Below are 24,844 nucleotides of genomic sequence, written 5' to 3'. Positions count from 1 at the left end.
CAGATTCCTTTTCCACAAGACAATCACAACTACGACTCCAAATTTGAGCAGCAGGCTGGAGCCAGAACGCACGACACCATGACTATCTTCGAGGCAGCAACGCAGTGCAAAGGCCTCTTTCGCGAACATCTTCGCCTCTTGTCTCAATATGACCGCGACAGGCTGCCGTTGGCCACCGACAGCTCGGACAGATTCAACTCATGGGCATATGCCACTGGGGCAATCTTCAACAACCGAGACTCTATGGATTGGCGCCTTGTGGTGGGTTCTGTATGTCATGGTGGTATCAAGAGCTTGCTTTTGCGCCTTGCTGAAGCTATCGAGAGTGACATACAAGACTTGCAATCGCGCAATCCAGATCAGATCTCCTTCACAACAGAGTCCGGTGCTAATCAGCAGGCAAGTATCGACGACTTGTTTGAGAAACTGTTCGACTGCTGGCGGCTTCTCAGCCTATCAGGCATTTTGCTTCACCGTGCGGACAATGCCTCGCTGTACTTCGAATACGATGAGCAGAGTAGAGTAAATCTTACATGCAGATTTAGAGACAGGGTGCAATATTACCTGGACACCACGTTGAAAGTCACCAGCAAAGTGCTCAAACAGAGACTGGTGAAAACAATCTTCAGCCGGCATCAACACTTGTGTTCTCTCAAGGCAGGATTGAAAGAGCTTGATCATCGGGCCCTCCATGCATCAGAGCCTGAAAAATCTCGTCCAGCAGCCGAAGCTTTGGGCAAGGGCGAAAAAGTCTCCAGCGTGGGAGCCCAATCAGCCTTGCAAAGCAGTCAGGGTCGAAACGCGATGAAGAGAGTGCCAACACAGACAGGTCTCCCTGTTCGAACTGCCACAACTGCTCATACCGCTGGGAGCGGGCGACTACACTCGAAGAAGCAAAGAATGGACAAGCCCATGTTTCTCACAGCGGAGCTCCCGCCTCGCCCCTACAGCTGCACCGAGACAAGATGCCCCTACTGCTTCGAAGTGTATCTGCCTGAAGAGTTTACCAAAGAAAATTGGCCGTACGTATCCACATCAACAGAGTCCCCTTCTGCACATACTCACCCCCTCTTCTTAGTCGACACATCCTGCAAGATCTGATGCCCTTCGTGTGCGTTTACGAGATCTGCCCAACTCCGAATGCAATGTTCGACTCGTATGATCAGTGGATGAAGCATATCGAGAGGTACCACATGGGAGGTGGCTGGAAATGCCACCGCCACCACTTCTCAGTGTGTTTCGCGAACAAGGACGACTTCCGGCAACATTTGATCGATAGTCACGGAGCCAGCCCTATCGGAGACTCGGAGTTTAATTATTGGTATCCTCCGTGCCAGCCCCTGCGCAGCTGTCCATTCTGCACCCAGTACGACCACGAGCACATCTCTGAGGATCTGCATGAGCACATTGCTCGGCATCTCCTCTTCTTGTCCCAGGTCTCGTTACCTGGAGACTTTGTGGACCTTCAAGACGGCGAGTTTGGGTCTGAACTCGATGGAGTGAGCAGCGGGAACCTTGTCGAAAGCAGCTGGCTTCCATCGACTTGTTCCGACACGGCTCAGGTTGACCCTTTTCAGCTCTCGGCCACAGAAGACGAAGAACTATCTGCCGACATAAGAGAGCCACCTCTGGTCAAGCATGAAGATGGCGAGCCTGACATGTGGGTTCTCCTGGGGATATCAGGGGGGGCTCGATATTCAGGACAGACTGACAGCACAAAGCCCAAATACAACCCCGAGATGGACGGCGTGCTGGTGCCCTTTCGGCTCCGCTATATTTCGGAGACGCAGGACTATCATAAGGCTGGTGTCGAGAGAGTTTTTGATGGAACAGATTTCATGCGGAGCAGTGTCCAGCTGGCGAGAAGTCTTGACACCAAAGGCCAGTTCAGTACCGCAGGTGCCATCATGAAGAAGATCATGACAAACTGCACAGCCCAAGCCAATGTTCCTTTCGCGGAAGAGTATGCTCGAAGTACGATCCAGAGCATGCTACAGAGCTGTCCTTCGTTCAAATATCGGGAGATCAGGAAAATGCTCGAGTATGATGGCACAGAGGATTCCGACACCACCGACTCTGAGCACACCGACTACACCCATATTGACGACGGCTCCACGGACGGCAACAGCAGTAGCTCTAGCCCTCGGCACGCAAAGCGCAAGGACACTCACGATACTGTGTATTCTCAGGCCTACCAATGCTGAACTGCATGTACCTTATTATAGGGAAGCAGGCTGAGGACGAGACTGTCTGAATCAGAAACGCTAGACTGGAGCGCATGACAGGGGGTCATTGGCTTGATGCCGTCGATGCACTAGACCCAGGTTTGAAGATCGGAGACGGCCACGGGTTTGTCGCAGATAGCTGGACATTGTTTGTTTGAGTGTAAGACATGTAGAGATTGTACTGTCAAGGTAGATCAGATCATGGGACGTAATATGGAAAATATTGATTCGCAATCAAACTGCATGTGAATTTGTCGATGGAAGCCCCTCGCTATGTCAAAAATAGACCAGACACCACATGTGGTCGTGCTCGTTTTGGCTCGTTTGCCTCTCGCATCATCTCCGACTTGACTTGTTTTCCCCTTGTACGTTTGCCTGTCTGTTCGTGTTTGTGCCCGCACCCTCAACATACCTACATATACATAGGTGACGGCTCCCAAAATAAAACTGGCCGAAGTCTAGGTACAGGTATGTATTGCTCGGCACCTCGTCTCCCTCTTTCTGGCGTCGTATCGGAAACAATTCTGCGCCCAAGGAAGGCGAACTGTTCTTGATCCGAGCGGCAATAGGTAGTGGTGTCAGCTCCAGCGATCGAGTCAACCTCTTCAAGCCTCTGCATATTCATTCGTCAAAAGATCAAACGAGATCCCGACACATGTGCAGTTACTCGTCTTCCATACTACCCTCGAATTTCCATCAATATCAACCTGTTGACGTGTTCCCACCTCTAGGGTAGTGTGGGATTCCGGCGTGCGTCCCGTCTCCCAGGTTCACTTACAGCAATCCCCCAGGGACCTCGCTCACTAAAGTCCACTATAACCCCCCCACTAACGCCCTCGCCTGCGCAGCTCCAGCTTGGCGGTCATGGAGCTCATTGAACCTCATATAATATGACCCCAGAACTTCCACGTGTACAGGTATCTTCAACATCGACATCGACATCTGTTCTTCAATTCACCACCACAGCTTCAGCTCCCATGAGCCCATGATGCCGCCTCCAAACGACGCCTCAAACTCTCAGCCTCCCCAAAACAGCTCACCAAATCGGGCATCCTCACCGCCCACACCTCCCCAAACCTCGGCCCTCAAAGGCGCCTCCCTGCTCATCATCCTCCAAGTCGCCTCCCGCCTCATCACCTTCATCGCCAACCAGCTCCTCCTGCGCTTCCTCACCGCGCCGCTCCTCGGCCTCTCCACGCAGCTCGAAGTCTACTACCTCTCCGTCCTCTTCTTCGCCCGCGAGAGCCTGCGCGTCGCCATCCAGCGCCAGGGCATCGCCGGAGCAGCATCATCAAGCACCAAGAATGATGATGATGATAATGATGCCGACGATGCTGCTGTCGCGAAAAGAGAGGGCCAGGCGGTGGTGAATCTGGGATATCTCGCCGTGGGACTGGGCGCCTTTGTCAGTGTCCTTCTGGGATGGATGTATCTTGCTTCAGCTCCGGCCGCCACGCTGGAGACTCCCTGGCTCGTCGAGTCGCTCTGGCTCTACGGCGCTGCCGCCATGGTCGAGCTGCTGTCCGAGCCGTGCTTCGTCCTGATGCAGACGCGTCTTCAGTTCGGCACTCGCGCGGCTGCCGAATCCATCGCCACCTTTCTTCGCTGCATCGTCGTCTTTGGGTCTGCCGTGTGGGCGTCTCGGAAGGGCCTGGATATCGGCGTGCTGCCCTTTGCGCTCGGCCAGCTGTCATACGGCATCTCCCTCCTCCTAGTTTACTTTGCCTCTGGATACCGCCTGGCGCTGACCACTGGATTCTCGCTTCTGCCCAAGCGGCTCGCTTCTAGCAAGGAAGTCGACTTTGTGCTGTCCTACTTTTACAAGCCGACGGTAAGTCTCGCAGGCAGCATGATGGCCCAGAGCGTGGTCAAGCATCTGCTGACCCAAGGCGATACGTTCCTCATCTCGCTCTTCTCTACTCCCCAAGTCCAGGGCGTGTATGCCTTGGCAAACAATTACGGCAGCCTGCTTGCCCGCCTCCTCTTTCAGCCCGTCGAAGAGAGTAGCCGCAGCTACTTTTCTCGCCTGTTATCTTCGCCCTCGGCATCTTCTTCCAAAGGCAGCCATCCCTCTCCATCAGTCACGGAGGCAAAGCGCAATCTACATACGATCCTGCGTCTATACATCCTCTTGTCTGCTATCATTGTCAGCATAGGGCCGATTGCAGCCCCCCCGCTTCTGTCTATCGTGGCGGGCAGACGCTGGACCGGCTCAGGTGCTGGCCAAGTTCTTGGCACGTACTGCTTCTACATTCCCTTTATGGGCCTCAACGGAATCACCGAGTCATTTGTTGCTTCTGTCGCTACGGAGGCTCAGGTTCACCGCCAGTCGTTCTGGATGGGCATCTTCTCAGCAGTCTTTGCTGCGTCTGCTTTTTTCTTCATGAGCGTTCTCCAACTCGGTGCTCATGGACTGGTGTACGCCAACTCCATCAACATGCTGTGTCGAATCATCTGGAGCGCCGCCTTTATTGTCAACTACTTCAAATCACTCGGCGTCGACTTTGAGCCAGCTTCGCTATTTCCCACAACCACAATCGCCGTCTCACTGTCCACACTGGGGCTCTTGCGGTGGTTGAACATTGAAGCTGATGGCCAAGTTCGACCATTCGCAACGCTCATCAAGATTGCTGGCTCTGCCATTCCATTGCTGATTCTCATGTATGTAAACGCATATATATCTACATGCTTGGTATCTCCTCGAGACATTCAGCCGACTAACATGGTGCTGCAGTGTGTTTCTAGAGCGCAGATTCCTTCTCGAATGCGTCCAGTCTATCCGAGGCCGCAAAGCAAGCAAACGCGAGTAGTAACAAAAGTAAGACGAAACAAAAAAAAAAAAAACACATCTGAAGAAGAGAGAGTAAAGAGAAACCCATTTTGTCTCCCGTGCACACGTACCTAGGTAATAGCCGCCCATGCCTTGAAATTAGTCAAAGGTAATCTTTGTTGACTTTTGGTTGGGATCAACGTCCTTGAAGAAGCCGCCGTACATGTCGTGCGTCTTCTTCTTGACGACGGTGCCGAACTTCATCAGCTCGTCCGGAACGGGCTGGTTGGCGCCCTTGAGAATGTTGATGAGGCTGTTGAGCTCTTGTTAGCACCCCATTTCAAGAGGGGAAGCACACGTGTGACAGAGAGGCTACTTACGATCCAGAGTGCGCCTTGTCTTGGACGGTAAACATGGTAATGGCCTCGCCAGTCTTGCCAGCTCTGCCCGTTCGTCCGATACGGTGAACATAGTCCTCAATGGTGAGAGGGAACTAGAAGAGAAGATAGTTAGACACAAGTCTGCATTAGCTCACACTCGATGCAACTCACAGTGACGTTGATGACCAGCTTGACCTCGGGGATATCCAGTCCTCGAGCAGCCACATCCGTAGCGACCAGCACCGGCGTCTTGCCCGTCTTGAACGCCTCCAAGCTCCTCGTCCGCTGCTCCTGCTTCAAGTCGCCGTGGATGCCGCCCACGCGGACGCCCTTGCGGGCAAGGAAGCTCTCGACGCGCGTGGCCTCCTTCTTGTACAGGCAGAAGACGAGAATCCGGTCGTCCTTTTGCTTGCCCTGCTGGTGCTGCTTGATGATTTGCAGGAGACGGGTCTCCTTGTCGCGGCCGTCGAGGACCTCGACTCGCTGCGTGATGCGAGTGTTGGCTTGGAGCTCGACCGAGCCGTTCTCAGTCTCCTTGCCGCGAGATCCGATGGTGATCTTGACGGGGTCGACCATGAACGTGGAGGCCAGGCTCTGGACGGAGGTCGGCCACGTAGCGGTGAACATGAGCGTCTGGCGCTCCTCACGGGGAGGGCAAGCACCGAGGATCATCTTGATGTCCTCCTCGAATCCCTTATCCAGCATGCGATCGGCCTCGTCCAGAACAGCGAACTTGCAGCCGCTCAGGTCGACCGTTCCATCAGACATGAAATCCTTCAACCGACCAGGAGTGGCGACAATAATGTCAGCGCCCTTCTGGAGCAGCGCACGCTGATCGTCCTTGGAAGCACCGCCGTAGAGGCAGACGCACTTGAGCCTCAACAGGGCAGCCAGGCGAGCCAGCTGCTCGTGAGTCTGCATGGCCAGCTCTCTAGTGGGCGAAACAACAACGGCCTTGATGCCCTTTGTTCCAAGGACGGAAATGGCTTCGACGCAGGGAAGCGCGAAAGCCATGGTCTTGCCGGATCCCGTCTCAGCCACGCCAACGACGTCGCGCCCGGAGAGGGTGGACGGCCATGAGGCGGCCTGGATGGGCGTGGGCGCCTTGTAGCTTGCAAACGGCGACGGCTTCTTCTCCAGCAGGTTGGTGGAAGGGAGGTGGTGGAACTCGGTGACGGGGCGCAGCTTGCCGGTGGTGTTTCGGGGGTCGGTGATGACAATCTCGTTCTTGGACAGGTACTCGTCAATCTCGGACTGCGGGACGTTGGACAGGCTCATGGTCTGGACGTATTCGCGGCCGCTGGAGGCGTCTTGCGCGGCGGGCTTGCTGGCTTTGCGGTCCTTTTTGGACTTTTTCTTGTCTTCGGCGGGCTTCTCGTCTTGGTCAATGTCCATGCTCTCGGGCTGTTCCTCGACGACCTGCTGGTTGCTCTCGTCCTTTTGCTTCTTCTCCTTCTTGTCTTTCTTGTCCTTCTTTGACTTCTTCTTGTCCTTCTTGCCCTCTTCAGCGGCCTCCTCTACGGGCGCGTCAGTCTTGTCCTCATTGTCAGCAGACTTTGACTCCTTCTGCTTCTTCTCCTTCTTTTCCTTCTTCTTGTCCTTCTTCTCCTTCTTCAGGCGCGCCTTTTCGGCATCGTCGCCAGCGTCGGCGACCTTGGACTTCTTGACCGGGCGGTTCTCGGCCACGCTGTCCTCGGCCTCTGCGCGGAGGTGCTTGGTGGCGGCCATCTTTGGATCGATTCTTTATATCTGTCGCAGACGTAGTCAAGAATTATCGCTCGCGCTGCAATCCAGATCCAATTGTATGGCTGAAGAGTTGCGGCCGTTCTATGCTGCGAAGAAGTTGGCGGGTCTCGGGGTCTTTGGGTAACGATAAGAAAAAAGTTGGGAAAAAAAGTCGTTATCGATAGGCATCGGCTCAGAGCTGCATCCCCACTCGTATCCTTATTAAGGTACCTAGGTACTAGTAGGTATCTTATTTGATTACCTAAGTAGGAACCGACGCATGCCTGCACAGTTCCCCTATTGGACAAGATGAACTATTAATATCATTATTGCTCTCAATTCCATGTTCACCACTGAGGCACTTTATCTACCTAGGTATATAAATTCTTAAACTAATACTCAGATCGGAATAAAGCACCTAGGTAGGAACTCGTAGCAGAGAGCAGCCAAGCTGGTTATTACCTACCTAGTCATAACGGCGGCGGCAGCAGCAGCAGCAGCAGTAATAGTACCTGAGTAGTAATAAAGATATTATCAGTCTGCCAAAGTGCTGGATAGCCGCTGCGTAAAATTGCTTTCAAAGTCAGATCTCTCTAGTTAATGTGTGGAAAGCATAAATAATGTCATCTGATATGAATTCTGTATCTCAATCCATCATAATAACGCCATCTGTCGCAATATCAACGTCTCCGATCTCATGAGGGAATGTTTCCCTCCTTCTTCTCGAAACCGGCCAGCCAGAAAATAGAATCGTCTAATTGTTGAGACCACCTCGCCGAATTCCGGTGAAGCCTCCCATAGGCCGGTGGCCGAGACGGTCTAATGTGATAATCCTAGCCTGGGTACCATCATGACCCATCAGTACAGGTGTCCTTGCCATGGCTTGGTTCCTCGTCTCCAAAGCCCTCCTCAGTAGTGCTTCAGGGAAAGGAGTCCTCGTCTCCAAAGCCCTCCTCAGTAGTGCTTCAGCGAAAGGAGTCCTCCAAAGGCTAGCATTGCGCTGAAGGAGCAGCTCCGCCACATTCTTTCGTCTGCTTGCGATAGCCCTCATGACTGGCGTATCCCACAAAGAGTCTTCAATCTCAATGTGAGCGCCGTGATCAAGCAGTAGTTCGGCTATAGCTTCTTGCTCTTTCTGAATAGCCCACGAGAGGGCTGTCTTGCGATCAATCCCGTCTTTGGCTTCTACATCAGCACCCAGCCACAGAAGCAGTTTCGTCATATTGTCCTTTTTCTCCACGATCGCCCACATGAGTGGTGTCATGCCACAGACATCTCTGCCATCAACATGAGCACCCAAGCTGATGAGAAGTCTCGCCATATCATCTTGGCCGCTGCGGGCAGCATTGATCAAGGGCGTCTTAGAAACAACGTGTGAGGCCTGCAAATCAGCACCTAGCTCAACAAGCAATCTCACCAAAGCCTTATTGTTCCGACATACAGCCCCCATAAGGGGCGTAGTATCTGAAGTAGAAGAAGACGGAGCTTCGATGTTTGCACCCATCCCGACCAAAAGCCTCACCATAGATTCATTCTCTATCGTGTCCCTTCCATTGCGCAAGAGAGCATTCCAAAAGGGCGTGGGCCCTGAGCAAAACCGGGTTTCGAGGTTGGCACCGTTTTTGACCAGCATTTGGGTGGTTTTGATCAGCTCGAAATGAGAGACACATATGAGCCAGTAGTCTCTTAATGCTGGCGCAACTCTTGTGTGATTTACCAATTCCAATAGTAGATCCATCTTGATCGGGTATATCGCAATCGCGTGGTTTGCCCATTGGCGCCATGAATATTCAAAGAATGGGTGCAGTACTTCGTAATCCCGCAGTTCCCCTGCGGTTCTCTTGATCCAATGCCCGTAATCATTGGCGCGAAATGCGATCAAACTTCCGTTACCAAGCTCATCTGCGCTTAGATATGTCAGGCATATCCTAAGCATGAGAAAGTTTGCTTGGGCTCGCGTTGTATGATACCATCTCCTTACTTTGCTCGTAACTTCAAACATCCGATCTCCTTTCACGTCTTCGTATTTATGCGTTGCCCTGATCTGGGCGGGCCATTCTCGTCCATTTGGTGTCACGTTCTTGACTAGGAACTCTCTGGCCGTCTGGTGCATCAGGTACACTCTTTCGGAGCCGTCGATGAACACGAAAAGCCCGCACAGCTGACGGATCTTTTCGGCCAACCCCCTTGGCTCCAACCCGGCAATGGCTGCCCGTCGCCAATCTGCCATGGCCGCTCCAAGCGCTATTGCCAGCTCTGGAATCGTCAAGGGACGCCACGCACCGACAATTATCTGGAAAGTCGATTTGACAAGTCTTCTGGCGTTACGTGGTACTCGCTGTAGAATCTTCTCGTATGCGGCGTCGACCGAGTCTGGGATCAATTTGGCCAAGTTCTGGATCAGCCTTTCCGGCTCCAAGCTGATGCGTAGCATGGTACGGATGTCTTCCATGGCTAGATGCAACCAGAGGTATGTCCGATGCCTCATCCGGAGAAGTTGATCTTCTAGCTGTTGCCGCGTTTCCCAGGCTAGATTGAACTCCTGGGCCAGTTGTTCCACACGTATCTTGACAATAAAGTTAATCTCCTTGTGAATCTGTCCATTTTCATCCTCCCCGCGAATACGAATCTCCGGGAAGGATTCTGTAGCCGAACGGAAGCCATTCTGAATGTTCGCATAGGGTCGGCTAGTAAGAAGAAACTTGAGCCAGTTTTGTCGGGTTACTGAGTGCCTCTCAGTGTAGAATTGTACCAGCTTCTCCACAAGCATCCCCTGATGGTCTGTCTGACACTCATCTAGGGCGTCTAGTATGAAGATCGTGCTGGTAAAAGCCTCATCTGAGACGGCGGCATCGAGGATGCGCCATAGAGCATCGGTTTCCTTCTTGATCTGCGTGCCGTTCTTTCTCCATTCCGGCAAGGCATTTCGTAATAGCTGCCGTTGGAGTCCGAAGAGCTGATGCAGCAGAGCGCACAACGCGGTTGCCAGACTGTCCTGATCTTCGTTGTCTTTGAAGAAGAAGTAACAGATGGAGACTGGAGGAGATGTAACGAGATCGTGATCAGCAAGAGATCGTGCGAGCACTGACTTTCCGCATCCTGGATCAGCGGTTATCCACAGAAGGTCATGGCGGTCACTGCCGCGCCAATGGTGATAGAGGACGTTGTCCAGAACCCATCGACACGTTCCTTCTTCCCGCTTCGGGTTAACGTTCTTATAAGCCTCATACGTGGACGTTTTGAGGGCTTGGTGGCAATCTTGGAGTTCTTGGTCCAGGGCTCTCCCAGTGATTTCAAGATGCTGTTCTTCGCGCTGTCGAAACGCCACTTCAAGCCCTTGATTCACCTCCTGAATTTGGCCAGATATAATCCCTACACAGAACGCATCAGTAATTTTATTCCTGTGGCATGACACGATAGGTGCTTGACCTACGACAGACCTCAATCACCGGTTTCTCCGTATCCAGGTCAGCCGATGGAACATAATCCAGCAACTCCTTCGCATATGCTGCCGCCGCCAAGGCTGCATACGCATGCCATGTGTCGTTCTTATGCGAATCAGCGTAATCACAGATCCCTCGGACGACAATACAGGGGAAATCCATCATCAAGCCAGCAGCCTCCATTTCGAAGCAGAGGGCCCCAGTCTCCCGGCCAAGCTGATCTCTGGTTGCTGCGTGCTTGATGACCGCGTTCCCGGACGCAACAATGCCGTAGTGTATATTGGCCTCGTCGTCTTCGCGTGCTGTTCGCGGTTGTTCCCAGTCTGGAAGACAGCCTTCACAAGTTGACGCGGTTGCCGGATGCTCACACTCCGCCCGGAAAAGACGATCAGTAGACACGTCTGGTCGGCCAAACGTCTTTCGTGTCCGTTCATTCCGGTGAATAGCTTTCTCCATATACCCCAGATACTTGGGGACCTCCGTCATAGTAGACGATCTCATTGCCAAAACCGCATTGAGCAATAAGCGTGGTGGAGCGTTCAAAGAGCCAGTTCGCTCCATCTTCCCATCCTTGACCAGTTTGCCCGTGTCATACTGAACAACGCCTCCGCAGGTGCCGGCTGGGGAGCTGACGACGATGTCTCCAAGGCGGATGTCATGGCCTGGGGACGGAATGCCTGCTGCAATGCCGACCATGAGGCCGAATTTCAGTGACCTTGAAAACGTCCGCGACATATTGGTTGCCACGGCAGTGGCTGAAGTGGTTCCATATTGTCCCAGGACAGCAATTGCAATATAGTGATTGCCTATCCGCCCCAAGATGTATGAATTGGTATCAGTGCCGTTCTGCTCCTTCAGAGTGCCGAAGTTCTCGTCCAGCATCTCTCGCGCTGCTGCAGCCTCCTCTGGCAGTGCGCAGATCCAGCCAACCTGAACTTTATCGCGAGGGGGAGTTGACATGGTGTTGGCTCGATGGGATAAGAGCTTCTCTTTCTAGGTGCTGACTATAGCGTGAGAAGCGTTTGGATGATGTTGGTGTTCTCGAGATAGGTAAGTGCGTCAAAGGATGTGCGAATAAAGATATAAGATGGAAAAACAGAAAGATTTCCGCCAACAAGTGAATGTCCGAGAGTTGATGATAGAGGAAATCTTTGGCAGTCTTTGGCTATTTCCAGACAAAGGTCAGGGGAACCGGCCTTCATATAAATCTCACATAATAGTGTATCTTGCCCTACATAGCTTCAAACACTGCCTCTTTATGCTATTTTAAGACTGATTAAGCTGGGAATGGTGACATAGTCGGCCAGACGCTGGGCCAACATGGTGCCACGCAGGGGCATAGCATCTTCGTAGCGCGTTTATATCACTCGAGGTTACACGGGCCATTAGGTATTGTAATACAATGCAGATGCAATGTAATGTCGCTATTTAGCTTCAGCAAACTGTTTGGAAGCCCTTCTTGCAATTATAGCATCGGCCCATCTTTGGAAGACGAGTGTTCAGTGACTGGACTGTCATTGATGCGCCATATCTTTCTGTAATCTACCTATAGGCTTCGATACATCCGCGTCTTTCGGGCGTCATTTTGGGCTCTTTATGAGCATGCAGCTTCTGTTTCAGCCATGTCGTGTTATTTGCCACTCGTTGGCAGCAGAATTGAAGGCGCATGAGTGAAACCAACCTGAACGGATACATGCAGAGTTATGGCTTCCCAGCCACTGGAGCACAGGACAGAGCTCTCCGGGAGGTATTCACATTGCTATGCCTGTCTCTACTCTCCTGAACTATCAGTTCCTAGTCACCAAGTTCGACGTCTTTCATATGGCAGTAGAGAATGGTCGGTCCCCAAAAATGGGCTGCTGGCCAGTCGGTTTGTTGTCACAATGTCATTGTTGCTCGGTGAGAGACAAGGATTCCTTATGTGTTGGTTGTACAAGTTGCTCTGAATGCCATCTGGTCACCAGACAACCTTCTTCATCTGAAGAGTTACGACATATTGATGCTCGCGAAAGTTCTTCCATATTATAAGAGCTATAAATAAATGTATTCCGTACCTGGTTGAGCCGAGCTGTTTATCGTGACCATCCATTTATTCAAGATTCACGAAGGGATTCTGTAGCAAAGCGCTTCCAAGAGGTTATTCATCATCTAGGCGGCTCTCTCAAGCAATACCTTACTGCTTGCTTACATGTACGCTGCCAGGCATCCGGTTATACATAAATTACGGAAATCTTTTCCACACAGGCTCTAGTACTCTTCTGACTTTGGCAGTTATTTATAGTATTACTTACCGCCATAACTTTGAGACGTTGGATAGCCGCTGCCTGAGAAGCTCGAGCAGCGTTACGAGGAAACTTGCCGAACTGCTGGTTTCACAGCATACGATAACGCCTACACATTGCATCGCCCCCAAACCTACACAACCAACACAACGGACATGTTATAAGCCAAATGAGAACTAGTTATGGCAGAGAGGCTTAAAATGAGGAGGTGTTGAAGGCACCTCGGAACTGGACATATCTTCAGAGATGCATTCCTTCATGTCAGCCAGCTGTGGTACTTTGTCTGTCGCGTTGTAATGATTATCAAGATTTCAAGTCGAAGAGTGTAAGCAATAGAGGATCTCGTAAGCCTTGGACCTTTGATAGGAAAGCAGAGATCAATATCATAGCGTACGGCCCTTTAGAAGGAGAGCTCAAATCCCGTTTACCATGCTTCTTTTACATACCACGAAGCCAGATAGCGACAGAAAGCCGAGTGTGGCCCGCACCGCTCATTCAAATATTATACACCGGCATCCCAGGGACATTGCCCATCAAGTTCTCGCCAGTGGAAGGCATAAACTTCTTGTCCTTGTACCACTCCTGGGCTGTTTCCGCCAGGCTCTCGACCTCACCTAAGTCAAACTCAGTTTCATTGAGCAGTTCAAAGACGCCAGTCGCGTAGTCAGGCGCAATGTTGTAAAGCTGAGCCAGATACTTGGACTAATGCAGATCATGTTAGCATAGTTGTTTCTCATATTGTTTGATTGTTCGACGTACCCTGATGTCTTTATACTTCACGAGGCTGAGATACTTGGCCGTATTCTTGCACGTGTTCTGCCTCTCTTGGGACGTCATAACCCTCGTCCAGAGCTCCGTCGCTTGATCGTAGTCGTTCTTCTTGCCTTCGTGCCAGTAGTGACTCTTGCGGCTCATAATGTTGTCGCTCACAGCATATGGCGCTTCCGCCGTGTCTGGCCGGAACTTGTGCGCAAAGCTGTTGGGCGCATACTGCTTGTTGCCGGCATGATTGGCATCTGTCCTCATCGGACCGTCAAAGTTGAGCGACGCATACGATTTTGCCATGAAAGGGCAGTTGACGGGAATCTGATGCAAGTTGACACCGATACGATGATACTGAGCATCCCGGTAGAAGAACATGCGGAACTGAAGAAGAGGATCAGGTGAGTCCTCAATGCCTGGCACCATGCTGCCAGGAGAAAAGGCAGCCTGCTCCACGTCGCGATGGAAGTTCTCCGGGTTCTTGTTCAGCATTAGCCGGCCAAACTCCTTCATGGGGAACTGATTCCTCGGCCAGATCTTGGTAACATCAAAGGGGTCGAAGCCAAGCTTATCGGGATCTGCCTGGTCGGTCTGCATCACCTGCACATACGCAGTCCACTCGATATCCTCGCCACGCTCGATGGCGTCCCAGAGATCGCGCTTGGAATAATCCGGGTCTCTGCCGCACATGGCGACGGCTTCCTCGTCGGTGAACGTCTTTTGGCCGTGCTTGGCGATAAAGTGGTACTTGATGTAGACAAATTCGCCAGTCTTGTTGACCCATTTGAAGGTATGGCAGCCATATCCGTGATTAAAGCGCCAGCCCTGGGGAGTTCCGTGATCGCTGAAGAACATGAGGCCGGCGTGGTTGGCCTCCGGGGTGTTGGCGAGCAGATCAAAGAGGGCATCAAAATCGAGGAGAAAGTTCCTGGGGTTACGACTCTGAGAGCGAATCACATCGGGACCCTGAATGGGATCTCGACAGAAGAATACGGGCTGCAGGACGTTAGCTCAAGCGGATCGATATTTGGGCCAACTATATGTCCTCACAAAGTTGAGTCCGACAATGTCATAGTTGCCCTCCGTGGTGTAAAACTTGATGGCAAATCCGCGCGGGTTCCGCCCTTGGTCTGGGAACTCGCGGCCAAAAGTCACGGTAGAGAACCGCACAAAGACGGGCGTCTTCTCCCCGCGGCTGGACAGGAAGTCGGCTTTCTAAGGAGCATAAGGTCATTCATTAGGCTTCTATCCTTCACGGAAGTCATAAGAATATGCCGTACAGTGAGTTCGGTGACATCTTGAGTGCACTCAAAGTAACCAAAGGCTCCAGAGCCGCAAGGGTGAACCATTCCTATAAGGTCATGTCAATGAGGTTCTCGTGGCGGTATCACCCCGTCAAGATGAATGCTTACGCTCCAATGGCTTGGATCGGTTGAAGTGTTGCTGCTTCCTTCGAAACGTCAATAGAAGCAATGTAGCATTGTATATAGTATACTCACTGGAAGAGAAACACATCGCTGGCGACGGGAATGCCTCCGACAGTCTTGCTATGGGCACTATCCACGTGTAAGTCAGTCACTCAACCCAACAGACTGAACTGCCCGCGACTTACGGATCGGGAAACGGGATGCCCTCGTTGTTGGTAAAGTAGAGGCTATCATCTTCCCTCTTACCGCCACTCACAACACCAGATACCTTGGCAATAATGTCGGCAGGTCCTTCGTTAGCACTCTGCATGTGGCTCATACGCGGTGCGCGTCGCTCTCCTTGTACTCCTGCGCCGATAGCGGCTGCGGTTGCTTTGAGCGGATGCTGACGGGGATCGAACTGGTTGGAATTGCTGCCCTCCATTGCTGTGAAATCTTTTGTCAAGGTACTATGAGGCTGTTGGGAAAAGGACCACGAGAGGTGAGGCGATGGGCTCTATCCCTAGTTGAAGATATCGCCTCCTACTTATGAATACAGATTCCGCTACTCAAGCCATCAACACAACATCTAGCCTTTATGCACTCAATCATCTCTATGTCATCTACGACGTCTTTCATTTGGAATCACGTCCTCGCTTTCAATGCCCATCTAACATAAATCTCGAGGTGGAAGCTACATTCATTGAATGTGTCTGCAACACGTCACCATCAAAGAAATAGGTAGCTGCATACCAACAAAATCCCTGCCAGAGGCCGGAGCGAAACCTCCCGCCAGAGGCATGATGTCAATCACGATAATTGGGGCGGCAAACTTTCAAGGACACCCCTTTTCTTACGTGCATCGCTAGAAGCAATCACAGTGACGTCGGCCGTTCAACCAACACGATCAATGATGCTGAGCCTCAAAGATGGCATATCATAAGGTAGCGCAGGTTGTTGCCGAGCACTTATAATCTCCGCCACCGACAGCAGCAATCGTGAAAGCGCAAACTGTCACTATCCAAAGAGTAAACAACAAATTTGACCTCTGTGATTGCGTAGCCAAAATGTCTCGCAACATTTGCATCACGGCCGTAGAAGGCCAAACCGGCTTCCTCATCGCCGAGCTGCTCCTCAAAGAGGGCAAATTCGCTCGCCAGATCAACAGCATCACGGGCCTGGCATTGGACACTGAATCGCCGCGAGCGCAAGAATTCACCGAGCTGGGAGGGAAGCTTGTTCAGCATCAGCCAGGCCGCGAGCGGACCATGGTCAAGGCCCTCAAGGACATTGGCTGCGACACCATCTGCCTGGTTCCTCCCGCGCATCGCGACAAGCTGGACATTACCATGGAGCTTGCGAATGCGGTCAAGAAGGCCGGTGTGGCGAATGTTCTGCTCATCAGCTCTGCCGGCTGCGATTATGCAGACAGCCAGAGGCAGCCTCGTCTAAGAGAGTTTATCGACATTGAGAGCGCGGTTCTGGCGAGCAAGGGGGATCCCCATACGCCACTTGGCCATTCGCCCTGCGTGATCCGGTTCGTTTTCCGTTGCCATGGATCGACCAGGTAACTCAACTACTAACCAGGTTCTCACTCCAGTGCTGGATTTTACGCAGAAAACTTGCTGCTCTACTCGGAGCAGGCCAAGGCAGACGGAGTGCTCCCGCTGCCAATCGGCGAGAATCACAAATTCGCCCCCGTTGCGCTGGGCGTGAGTCCACTGACTCCAACTCACCCAGCATCGCATCATGCTAACCGGTTATCGTAGGACATTGCCCATGTGGCTGCTCATGTTCTCGCCGGCAAAGGCAAGCATGGCTTCGATGACAGGCACCGAGGCCAGATGATGATTGTCACCGGACCTCAACTATGCGCCGGCAAAGAGTTGGCCGAGGCAGCCAGCAAAGCGCTGGGCGTCAATATTGAATTCGAAAACATCTCCGAGTAAGTCAAATCGCTCAATTCCAGAAGAGTATCGCTTCCCACTAACACAGCGGCGAAGACGGGAAGCCAAGAGGGTTCTATCCTTGCAGAGCGAAAGCGACGATTCCGAAAAGGAGTTCATCTTGGAGTATTACAGCCTGGTCCGCGAGGGCAAGACCAACTACATTGCTACGACGGCCTTCCATGATGTGACGGGCACTCATCCCACGGAACCCAACGACTTCTTCAAGTCGTATTCTGCCGACTTTCGGCCACGGAAAAAGGCAAAGCATTGAGTGATGCGCAATGCACAACTGTAATAGTAGTGGTTCACTTCAGACTGCACGAGAATGTGTGCATTTTCCAACGTGCTTCGTACGCTGTATTGTATGTATAGGTAGTTAGCTTGAGACGAACACGAACGCATGAAGCTCCCGGAGATACAGTTCACCGCTGATGGGTAGCTCTGATGTACGAATAGTAGATCCAATCATAGCCAGCTTAATGACCTTTACGCAGTTTTCCTTGTAAGATCTCGCCAAGCGGCCAATTATCACAAAGGCTAAAGAGATATAGTCGCCCGCAGATCGTCGATCTTCCGTCAGACTGTTTACCTCAAGCGGACGTCACCCGACAAACCAGTACGCATAATCTAAAGCTTCTTTTTCCTCACAGCTCCTTTCTCCGCATCACGATTGCGCTAAAGCAGCTAAGAGATTCGCCCCGGCACAAGTCTATTCTGTCATCTCAGGAGTAAATGTTCCTTGATGTTGGGTTCCAAGGAAATTGTTGTAATGGAGATGCGGTGATTGGACAATGGCCACCCGGAAGGCCACCCTGAATGGCTTCGATCCATCGTCAATCCCGTAGACCCAATGACTGCTCGATATTTCGGGCAGCTCATCATTACGTTGGGGTTGGGGGCAAAGGTTCGAGGTAAAAGTGATCTATAGTCGCAGGAGAGCCATCTTGCGTCCCCCTCCAACCGCAGTCCAACCGTCGAAAGCATCCCTACAGTCCCCCTTATTCTCATCCTCAATACAATCCAGTCGCTCTATCCATCACCGCAAAGCCCAATCCTACAACATGTCCCTCTTCAGAACTCAAGCATACAGCATCGTGAGTCGGGTTGCTCGTCAGACCCAACCGAGATGCTTCTCAACCACGCCCCTCCTCATGAACCGCATCAGCGACGCCATCGTCAAAGATCACCGCGAGCTGGAAGACTACTATAACCGCATCACCCAATCAAAGGACCTTGACGAGCAGACGAGATACCAGAATCAATTCGTTTGGGAGCTTGCACGCCACTCCATCAGCGAAGAGCTAGTCGTATATCCAGTGCTTGAGAAGTCGATCATCAACGGCCAGCAGATTGCCCAAAAGGACCGCCAGGAGCACCAAAAGGTAAGATGGAACACGAATGTCCCACAAGCCGTTCGAGAGTCAACCAAGCTGAAATGCCACAGGTCAAAGAGAAGCTCTACGAATTCCAGAAGCTCTCCGCCAAAGACCCAGACTTCATCCCCACGCTAAAGAGCCTTTACACCGACCTAAAGCAGCATATACGGGAGGAAGAAGAGCAAGACCTGCCGAAGCTAGAACAAGCCGTGTCTGGGGACGAGTCTCGACAGCTTTCCAAGAGCTTCCAGAGGACCAAGATGTTTGTCCCTACTCACAGTCACCCTTCTGCTCCAGACAAGCCACCGTTTGAGACGGTGGTTGGGTTGCTCTCTGCGCCGCTGGATAAACTCATGGATGCTTTCAAAAAGTTCCCAAAGGATTAGACACTCAGTCTCTGTTCGTTAGGCGATTCTTTTCTTGCGTGGCTTCCGCAAGGGGGTTTCTTCGTAGGCACACAAGGATAAACACCGTAATTATAACTGCAATCATATAGGTTTGCATCTATTCATCGTCAAGGCTATGATATTCAAGGTGAATGAGGTCAGGGGAAATTGTAAAAAAGATCATGTCGGGTTTCGAGCAGTAGATCGCCATTGTCGATCCTATCACGGCGATGTCAGATGGTCGATAGGCTGGCGGGAGCCAAATCATCTTATCATCATCCCACACAACCCATTCTTCATCATTGCTCAGCCCAATGCCGCGGCGACAGATTTGTACCTTGGCGTCAGCTAGAGGCAGCAACTCCTCTGCTGCATCGGACACAGATAGAGCATCTGCCACTGAGTCATCTAAATTCACTGGTCCTGTTTGAGTGCCGATTTGCGTTAACAGCGGCTATTCATCGAGTGAGGTTCGTACGTACCCTTCAATTCAAACTTCCCTACGCTGATGGAGAGACAGGGTCTCACTTTATCAAAAGAAAAGCAATGTAGAGTATGGCGGCTAATATCAACTCCAGCTAGACGCAGGCCGGTTGAGACGTTCCAGAAGTCAAGGGCAAGTTGTGAATTGTACAACCCTTGCCGCCGAGATGCTATCGATGCAAGCAGCCCAGGACTTTGTGAAAAGGCGACTATATATACTCGGCCCCGGCTTTCTCCCGCAAGCTTCATTCGGCGTTCTCCTGTAGAGATATCCCATACGTCGATGCTTCCATCGTCCTTTCCTGATGCAAGCAACTTGTAGTCGTGGGAGAATGCAATTGATTCATTCCAGGGTTCGCTCTGCCCTTCGAACGTCGCCGTACAGGCAGCAGTGCCAATATCCCAGATCCTAATGGTGCGATCACCTGAAGATGATACAAGTACATCTGCTTGTGGTAAAAATGCAAGATAGTTGACCCAGCTGGAATGCCCAGCGAGTATAGCTATGCAGGCACCTGAGCCGACGTCCCACACCTTGATGATTCCATCCACTGCCGATGCGGATGCAAGCAGCTGAGAGTCATGGGAGAATGCGATAGCACTGACCACAGACCAATTGTATCCATAGTCAAAGTACTTGTCCTGATATGGTTGCCAGACTTTTATTCTTCGGGAGCCATCCTGCTCAAACATAGGCGGCATTGATCCAATATCACAGTCTTCCGGAGCCGAGAAAAGCGAACCAACATGTCCCTCTATCGTAGCTATGTGAGCGCCCGTCGCCATGTTCCAGAGCTGGATATGGCCATCTGATTTCGAAGTTGAGGCGAGCAACTCGGAATCATGTGCAACTGCAATGGAGTAAGGCCAGCCTGTGCATCCAGTAAGCGTCGCTGTGCGGGAAGCCGTTGGTATATCCCATAGCTGGAGTGTTTTGTCTGACGATGCTGAAATCAGTGTCTTCCCCCCTTTTATGCGCTTGATGCGACGGGGAAGCCCGCCATTCACAGGAGACGGCGGCATTTGGTCGACGCCGGCCTCGAGATCCCATATCTTGATAGTGTTGTCGTATGATGCTGTTGCAAGCAGCTTGGCGTCATGCGAGAATGCAATTCCTCTAAGTGGTTTAGCATGACCCTTGAACGTTGCTATACTCGTAGTTGTCGCAATATCCCAGACTCTGACATAGTTCCCGCCATATACCAGTGCGAGCATCGTAGAATCGTGAGAGAAACAGGCCGACTCAAGCGTATGGCCATGGCTTTCAAATGTTGATATGCATTCACCATTGGCGGTATTTAATAGCCTGATGCATTTATCGCCTGCTGAATTCGATGCCGCTGCAAGTATCCTGGAGTCCCGGGAGAGGGCGGCTGGTTGATCAGTACCCCTATCGATTTTGATCGTTGTTTTACAGTCACCGGTCGTGACGTCCCATCGTTTGATACAAGAGTCGTATGAGCTTGACACAAGCACTGTAGATTGTTGCGAGAAAGCGACGCAATCGACGGTTTTGCTGTGGCCATTGAGTGTCAAAGTGCAGATGCCGCTTGTTGAGTCCCAGACTTTAATGGTGCCGTCGCGAGATGTCGACGCAAGTAGTCTTGAGTCGTGTGAGAAGGCAATCGTACAAATGTTGTCGCCATGGCCGTCGAGAATTGAAGCACAAAGGCCAGTTACAGCATCCCAGAGTCGAATTTCGCGGAGTGTCGCTGAAGCAATGAACTTTGAATCATGCGAAAAGGTAACCGAGGAGACTCGTGAGTCGGATCCTACAAGCGTTGAGATGCAGGTGCCGGATACCACTTCCCAGATCCTGATCGTGCTGTCTGCTGATGCCGTTACAAGCAACTTTGAGTCATGCGAGAAGGCAACTGAACGAACGAAGGAGGTGTGTCCCTCGAGCGTCTGCAGGCATGCATCCCACTTAGAAGCAATTGGCGGCGATACGGTGAACCAAACAGGTAATTCAGATCGGAATCTGGTCTTGACGATGCTTTCTTCTGGCGCAAATAGAATGACCGAGTAGTAAACCTGAAGAGGCGACGTGTCTATGATGGCCCGATTGCTGAGGATGATTCGTCGAGCATCTCGAAGGAGGGCCGAGAGGAGAACACCCCGTTCCAGCTGTGGCATATTAGTATTAGCTCTACCACGGCCTCAGAATTAAAGCAGAATCTCGAGGGTGCCATACATGAACCAGATCCAGCAGGTCATTTATCATGCCGATGCACTCCGAGATATGCCCAAGCAAGCCGAGAGCCTCGAACCAATGCAGCAGATGGCTGTTCAAAAAGCAATCGACCAGCCCGCCATCCTCGACCTTGCTCATGCTTTCTCTCCAGTGGAAAACCCAATACAGACAGGCGTATTGCACCTCAGACGGTAAGGCAGCTTCGAGTGTCGATTGGCAAACCTCGGATCGCGAAGTGCTTGGCAGTTTCAGACCGCAAATGTTCCTTCTAAGGGTACCCTCTTCCAACAGCAGCTCCAAACAGCGTGTTGCTAATACTCGGTGGGCTTTTTGCTGGTCGATCCAGAGGGGGTATTTGTCTGCCGCACTGGCCTTTGTCGGATCAACGAGGAAATCGCGGAAAGAGAGATGAAGCACTCGTACTGGTAGTCGAGCATCCGTGGGAATATACAGTACCGAATGCAGCAGATCCAGCAGATCCTCTACACTCTCGCGGGGCATACCCAAAAGGCGGGCGAGGGACGGTGCGCAGAGGGGGTTGGCCAGCGTGACGATAGAGCCGACGATGCGCCTGAACCGCTCCGAAACGAAGCCCTTTTCAACATCAGAAAGCCCTGCCAAGAGTCCGTTTACTATCGGGAGGTAGGTGGCGTCCAAGTTAGAGGTCGGTCCGTGACCTGTTTGATGTTGCAGGATCTTTGCCAGTTGCTCTTTGGGTCCACCAATTCTTCTGTCCTGAATAAAGCGGCAAGCTGTTGCAGCAAAGATGAACAGAGGTATCGACATGGAGACTAACCGCTGAAAGCTTTGAATGCCGGGCCAGGATAGCGGCAGTTGCCTGTTGACGGATACAGACTTGTTGTAATCCTGCCTGATCATGGCAATCTCATGCTCCAGAAATAACGTAATGTCGTGTTCGATAGCAACCCGGGGTACTTGATGAAGCATCAGATCTTCGTATTGGCCACAGATATCAGCAAACCCAAGTCGAATGGCAAGTTCTGGTCTGCTGGTGACAAAAAACTTTAGGCTGGCAGATGTAAAATGCCTTGTCTGCGAGAGGAGGTGAATGACCAGCCTCACATGCTCATCGTTATCGCACTCATCAAGTGCGTCAGCAACGACTACTATGGTTGGTAGTTGCGACGCCTTCGATGCCATAATGATTGGGTCTGCAATGAGTTTATCGAACTGCTCCTTGATCGACCTGTCGTGGATGGTAGGGTCGGCCTCAACTGCTGCTCGGACGTGTGGCGCAATCTGAGGGAATGCCTGGATGAGCTGGGACGCCATCGTTGGGAAGAAGAGTGCCATGTTGCCGCGATCAGCTTCGCCGTGTTTGAAGAAGAAACTGGCGCCGAGAATCCCGTTGTCCGCAAAGAACTGCGCAACTGTTCGAGATATTGTCGACTTGCCGGTACCCGCTCCCCCATTTAGCCAGAAGATGCACTGGCCATCGGATTTGGTGCTCCAGGTCTGGATCTGTCTCAGAATGCCCTCTCTTGTCCCGGGGTAGCACTTGGAGCTGTTGGCGTGGCTGGGGGAGTCGAACGCTGCTCCTTTGGCGGTTCTGAGCTTGGCCAATACGGCCTCCTGGTGCACATTGAGAAGCAAAGCACTGTCGATACGTCGTGAACAAGTGTGTAAGTACGTGTATCAGGGCAGACAGGCAGGAATAGATGAATCTAGGTATCTTACGTACGTCTGGTCGACCTGCAAATCTAAAGCAATCGATGCCCTGCATTTCTGGAGCTGACTGATTATGCCAGCAACCTCCTCTTTCCTCAGCGGCCACCTTAACCGTTGTCCTGTTCTCAATCCTCCTTCAAGCTTGAAGGCTAGATCTTGTAGCTGCAGGCGAGCATCCTCTATGCTTTGGCAGACTCTTTGCGATGACGAGAGTCTGGCGCCAGTTGGGCTGGCAAGGAGGCGCCTGAGGTCCTCAAGCGTTGCAGTGGTTCTGTCCGCTTCATTTAGTATCTGCCGAATATCACGAGGGGCGTCCTTGACGCCTGAACAGTATATAGAACACTGCACGCCGACTTTGATGAAGAGGTCCACCACGGCAATAATGCTTGAGACAAGCCCAAGAGCGTCTGCCATTGCCGCCTTGGTTGGCCCCCGGTATAATGAAGAACGATGAACTGAGTAGACGATTATCAGATTACCTGGATGCAGATGCTCTTCCTGAACACTTCCCCAAGGCATCTACTACTCTACATGTACCTATAGGTAGAGAGCGGGGAAAGAGGGTAAGACTGCGCTGTGGGGGGACATCCTGATCAGGCATTGTCGTTTTCATCCATTTCGACCGGGATCTTTCAGGTGCGAGCAACCACGCATGCCCAGCAGCACAGTTATCAGGACCTCCGCGTCTCAATACACGCCCGTCACTCCAAATAGCGATGATTTTGTGAATTGAGTCAGGGTGCATGCAGCGTATTCTCGAGATGGCTTGTGTGTGTAGGTGTGTAAGTACATGCGTTTATCGCATCAGAACTCAACGAGGGAGCTACAGCCTGGCACTATGGCGGTCGATACGTGATGATAGATAGGTTAGTACGCATGTAGTGATCACTCTTGGCTCAGTCCTTTATTGAGGTCGGAAAGTAATAGTTCTGTCCAGATATCCCGAGTAGATACCGACAAGTCTAAGTGCAAGATAGACACAGTTTATTATCATATTTCTCAAAGACTAGGTAGCCAGACACGGACCCTTCCGTCGTACCCATCCAGCTAACTTATAAAATCGACTGGCAAGAACAGTCTCTCGCCATGAGCTCAGAGTTCTTCGTAGCGATAGAGCTGCTCAACCCAAAACGCCTTTGCATCTCCACGAGTGCTTCGCTCCCACCGCGTCTCGACATCGGTATCAGTATCGGCATCGGTGTCCGTCTCTGCCTTTGCTGATAACATGTACTCTTCCAGCAGTCTCTTCACTCGCTGTAGCTCTTTTCTCTTGCTTCTCTGCTCTCTCTGACGGAGGATTGGGTGACGTTGAGGGGGGGAATCCTCTGAGAGCCGGAGTCGACGTTGCGAACTCGGCGAGGCATCGGCAACTGCTCGCCGTGGGGCCATGGCGAAGATGGACCCAGAGTGTCTCGCACTTATAGATGTCGTTTACAGTTACGGGACGTCGGATGTAACGAGAAATTGCCTTGCGATATTCGTCGAGCTTAAACGGGAGGTCTGAGTCAATGTCTCGCAGCTCTCGGTCGATGTGGTGTGACCATATGCTTGCCAGCAAGACCGCAGCGCTGGTTCAGAGAATCGCAATGATGGTGGCTCCGTTGACAATGATTATGTTGTAAAAAGCAAGAAGAGACAGAAACAATAGAGAAATGCGAGAGCAGAGGGGGGCAGCAAGGCTGGATGCCATGCAGGACTTCCTGAATGCACATTTCAACCCAATCAGGGCCTAACCCACCATTGCTCTGGCTGCATACCTTACATGTAGGTATAC

The 24,844-nt window shown here is 51.8% G+C and overlaps 8 protein-coding genes across 8 annotated transcripts; 3 read left to right on the top strand and 5 right to left on the bottom strand.

Annotated features, from left to right (window-relative positions):
• Positions 1–3,213: 3,213 nt before the first annotated feature.
• Positions 3,214–4,659, top strand: TRIREDRAFT_70644 (oligosaccharide translocation-like protein; the record flags this gene model as incomplete). Its single annotated transcript, XM_006969692.1, has 2 exons — positions 3,214–4,253; positions 4,377–4,659. Coding segments are annotated over 2 exons (1,323 nt in total), but the record flags the coding sequence as incomplete, so codon positions are not given.
• Positions 4,660–5,154: 495 nt separating this feature from the next.
• TRIREDRAFT_112384 (uncharacterized protein) lies at positions 5,155–7,103 on the bottom strand (the record flags this gene model as incomplete). Its single annotated transcript, XM_006969680.1, has 4 exons — positions 5,155–5,308; positions 5,376–5,488; positions 5,547–6,675; positions 6,931–7,103. The coding sequence occupies 4 exons, from the start codon at positions 7,101–7,103 to the stop codon at positions 5,155–5,157; spliced, it is 1,569 nt and encodes a 522-aa protein (XP_006969742.1).
• Positions 7,104–8,079: 976 nt separating this feature from the next.
• TRIREDRAFT_32478 (uncharacterized protein) lies at positions 8,080–8,634 on the bottom strand (the record flags this gene model as incomplete). Its single annotated transcript, XM_006969669.1, has 1 exon — positions 8,080–8,634. A coding segment is annotated over one exon (555 nt), but the record flags the coding sequence as incomplete, so codon positions are not given.
• A 1,861-nt stretch (positions 8,635–10,495) lies between these two features.
• Positions 10,496–11,503, bottom strand: TRIREDRAFT_70599 (uncharacterized protein; the record flags this gene model as incomplete). The annotated part of the gene is made up of 1 exon (XM_006969679.1): positions 10,496–11,503. One exon carries the CDS (start codon positions 11,501–11,503, stop codon positions 10,496–10,498), a length of 1,008 nt encoding a protein of 335 aa, XP_006969741.1.
• A 1,817-nt stretch (positions 11,504–13,320) lies between these two features.
• Positions 13,321–15,324, bottom strand: cat1 (catalase; the record flags this gene model as incomplete). Its single annotated transcript, XM_006969678.1, has 7 exons — positions 13,321–13,509; positions 13,585–14,583; positions 14,638–14,802; positions 14,868–14,938; positions 15,000–15,037; positions 15,087–15,143; positions 15,200–15,324. The coding sequence occupies 7 exons, from the start codon at positions 15,322–15,324 to the stop codon at positions 13,321–13,323; spliced, it is 1,644 nt and encodes a 547-aa protein (XP_006969740.1).
• A 736-nt stretch (positions 15,325–16,060) lies between these two features.
• Positions 16,061–17,213, top strand: TRIREDRAFT_112380 (uncharacterized protein; the record flags this gene model as incomplete). Its single annotated transcript, XM_006969691.1, has 4 exons — positions 16,061–16,530; positions 16,594–16,705; positions 16,763–16,938; positions 16,997–17,213. The coding sequence occupies 4 exons, from the start codon at positions 16,061–16,063 to the stop codon at positions 17,211–17,213; spliced, it is 975 nt and encodes a 324-aa protein (XP_006969753.1).
• An 880-nt stretch (positions 17,214–18,093) lies between these two features.
• On the top strand, positions 18,094–18,704 carry TRIREDRAFT_70608 (uncharacterized protein; the record flags this gene model as incomplete). The annotated part of the gene is made up of 2 exons (XM_006969690.1): positions 18,094–18,324; positions 18,387–18,704. The coding sequence occupies 2 exons, from the start codon at positions 18,094–18,096 to the stop codon at positions 18,702–18,704; spliced, it is 549 nt and encodes a 182-aa protein (XP_006969752.1).
• A 738-nt stretch (positions 18,705–19,442) lies between these two features.
• TRIREDRAFT_70639 (uncharacterized protein) lies at positions 19,443–23,484 on the bottom strand (the record flags this gene model as incomplete). The annotated part of the gene is made up of 4 exons (XM_006969677.1): positions 19,443–19,702; positions 20,603–21,314; positions 21,382–22,999; positions 23,084–23,484. Coding segments are annotated over 4 exons (2,991 nt in total), but the record flags the coding sequence as incomplete, so codon positions are not given.
• Between the last annotated feature and the right edge of the window lie 1,360 nt (positions 23,485–24,844).

This window comes from Trichoderma reesei, assembly GCF_000167675.1.
Source record: "Trichoderma reesei QM6a unplaced genomic scaffold TRIREscaffold_38, whole genome shotgun sequence".
NCBI lineage: Eukaryota > Fungi > Ascomycota > Sordariomycetes > Hypocreales > Hypocreaceae > Trichoderma > Trichoderma reesei.
This window is presented reverse-complemented; position numbering and strand designations above follow the sequence as displayed.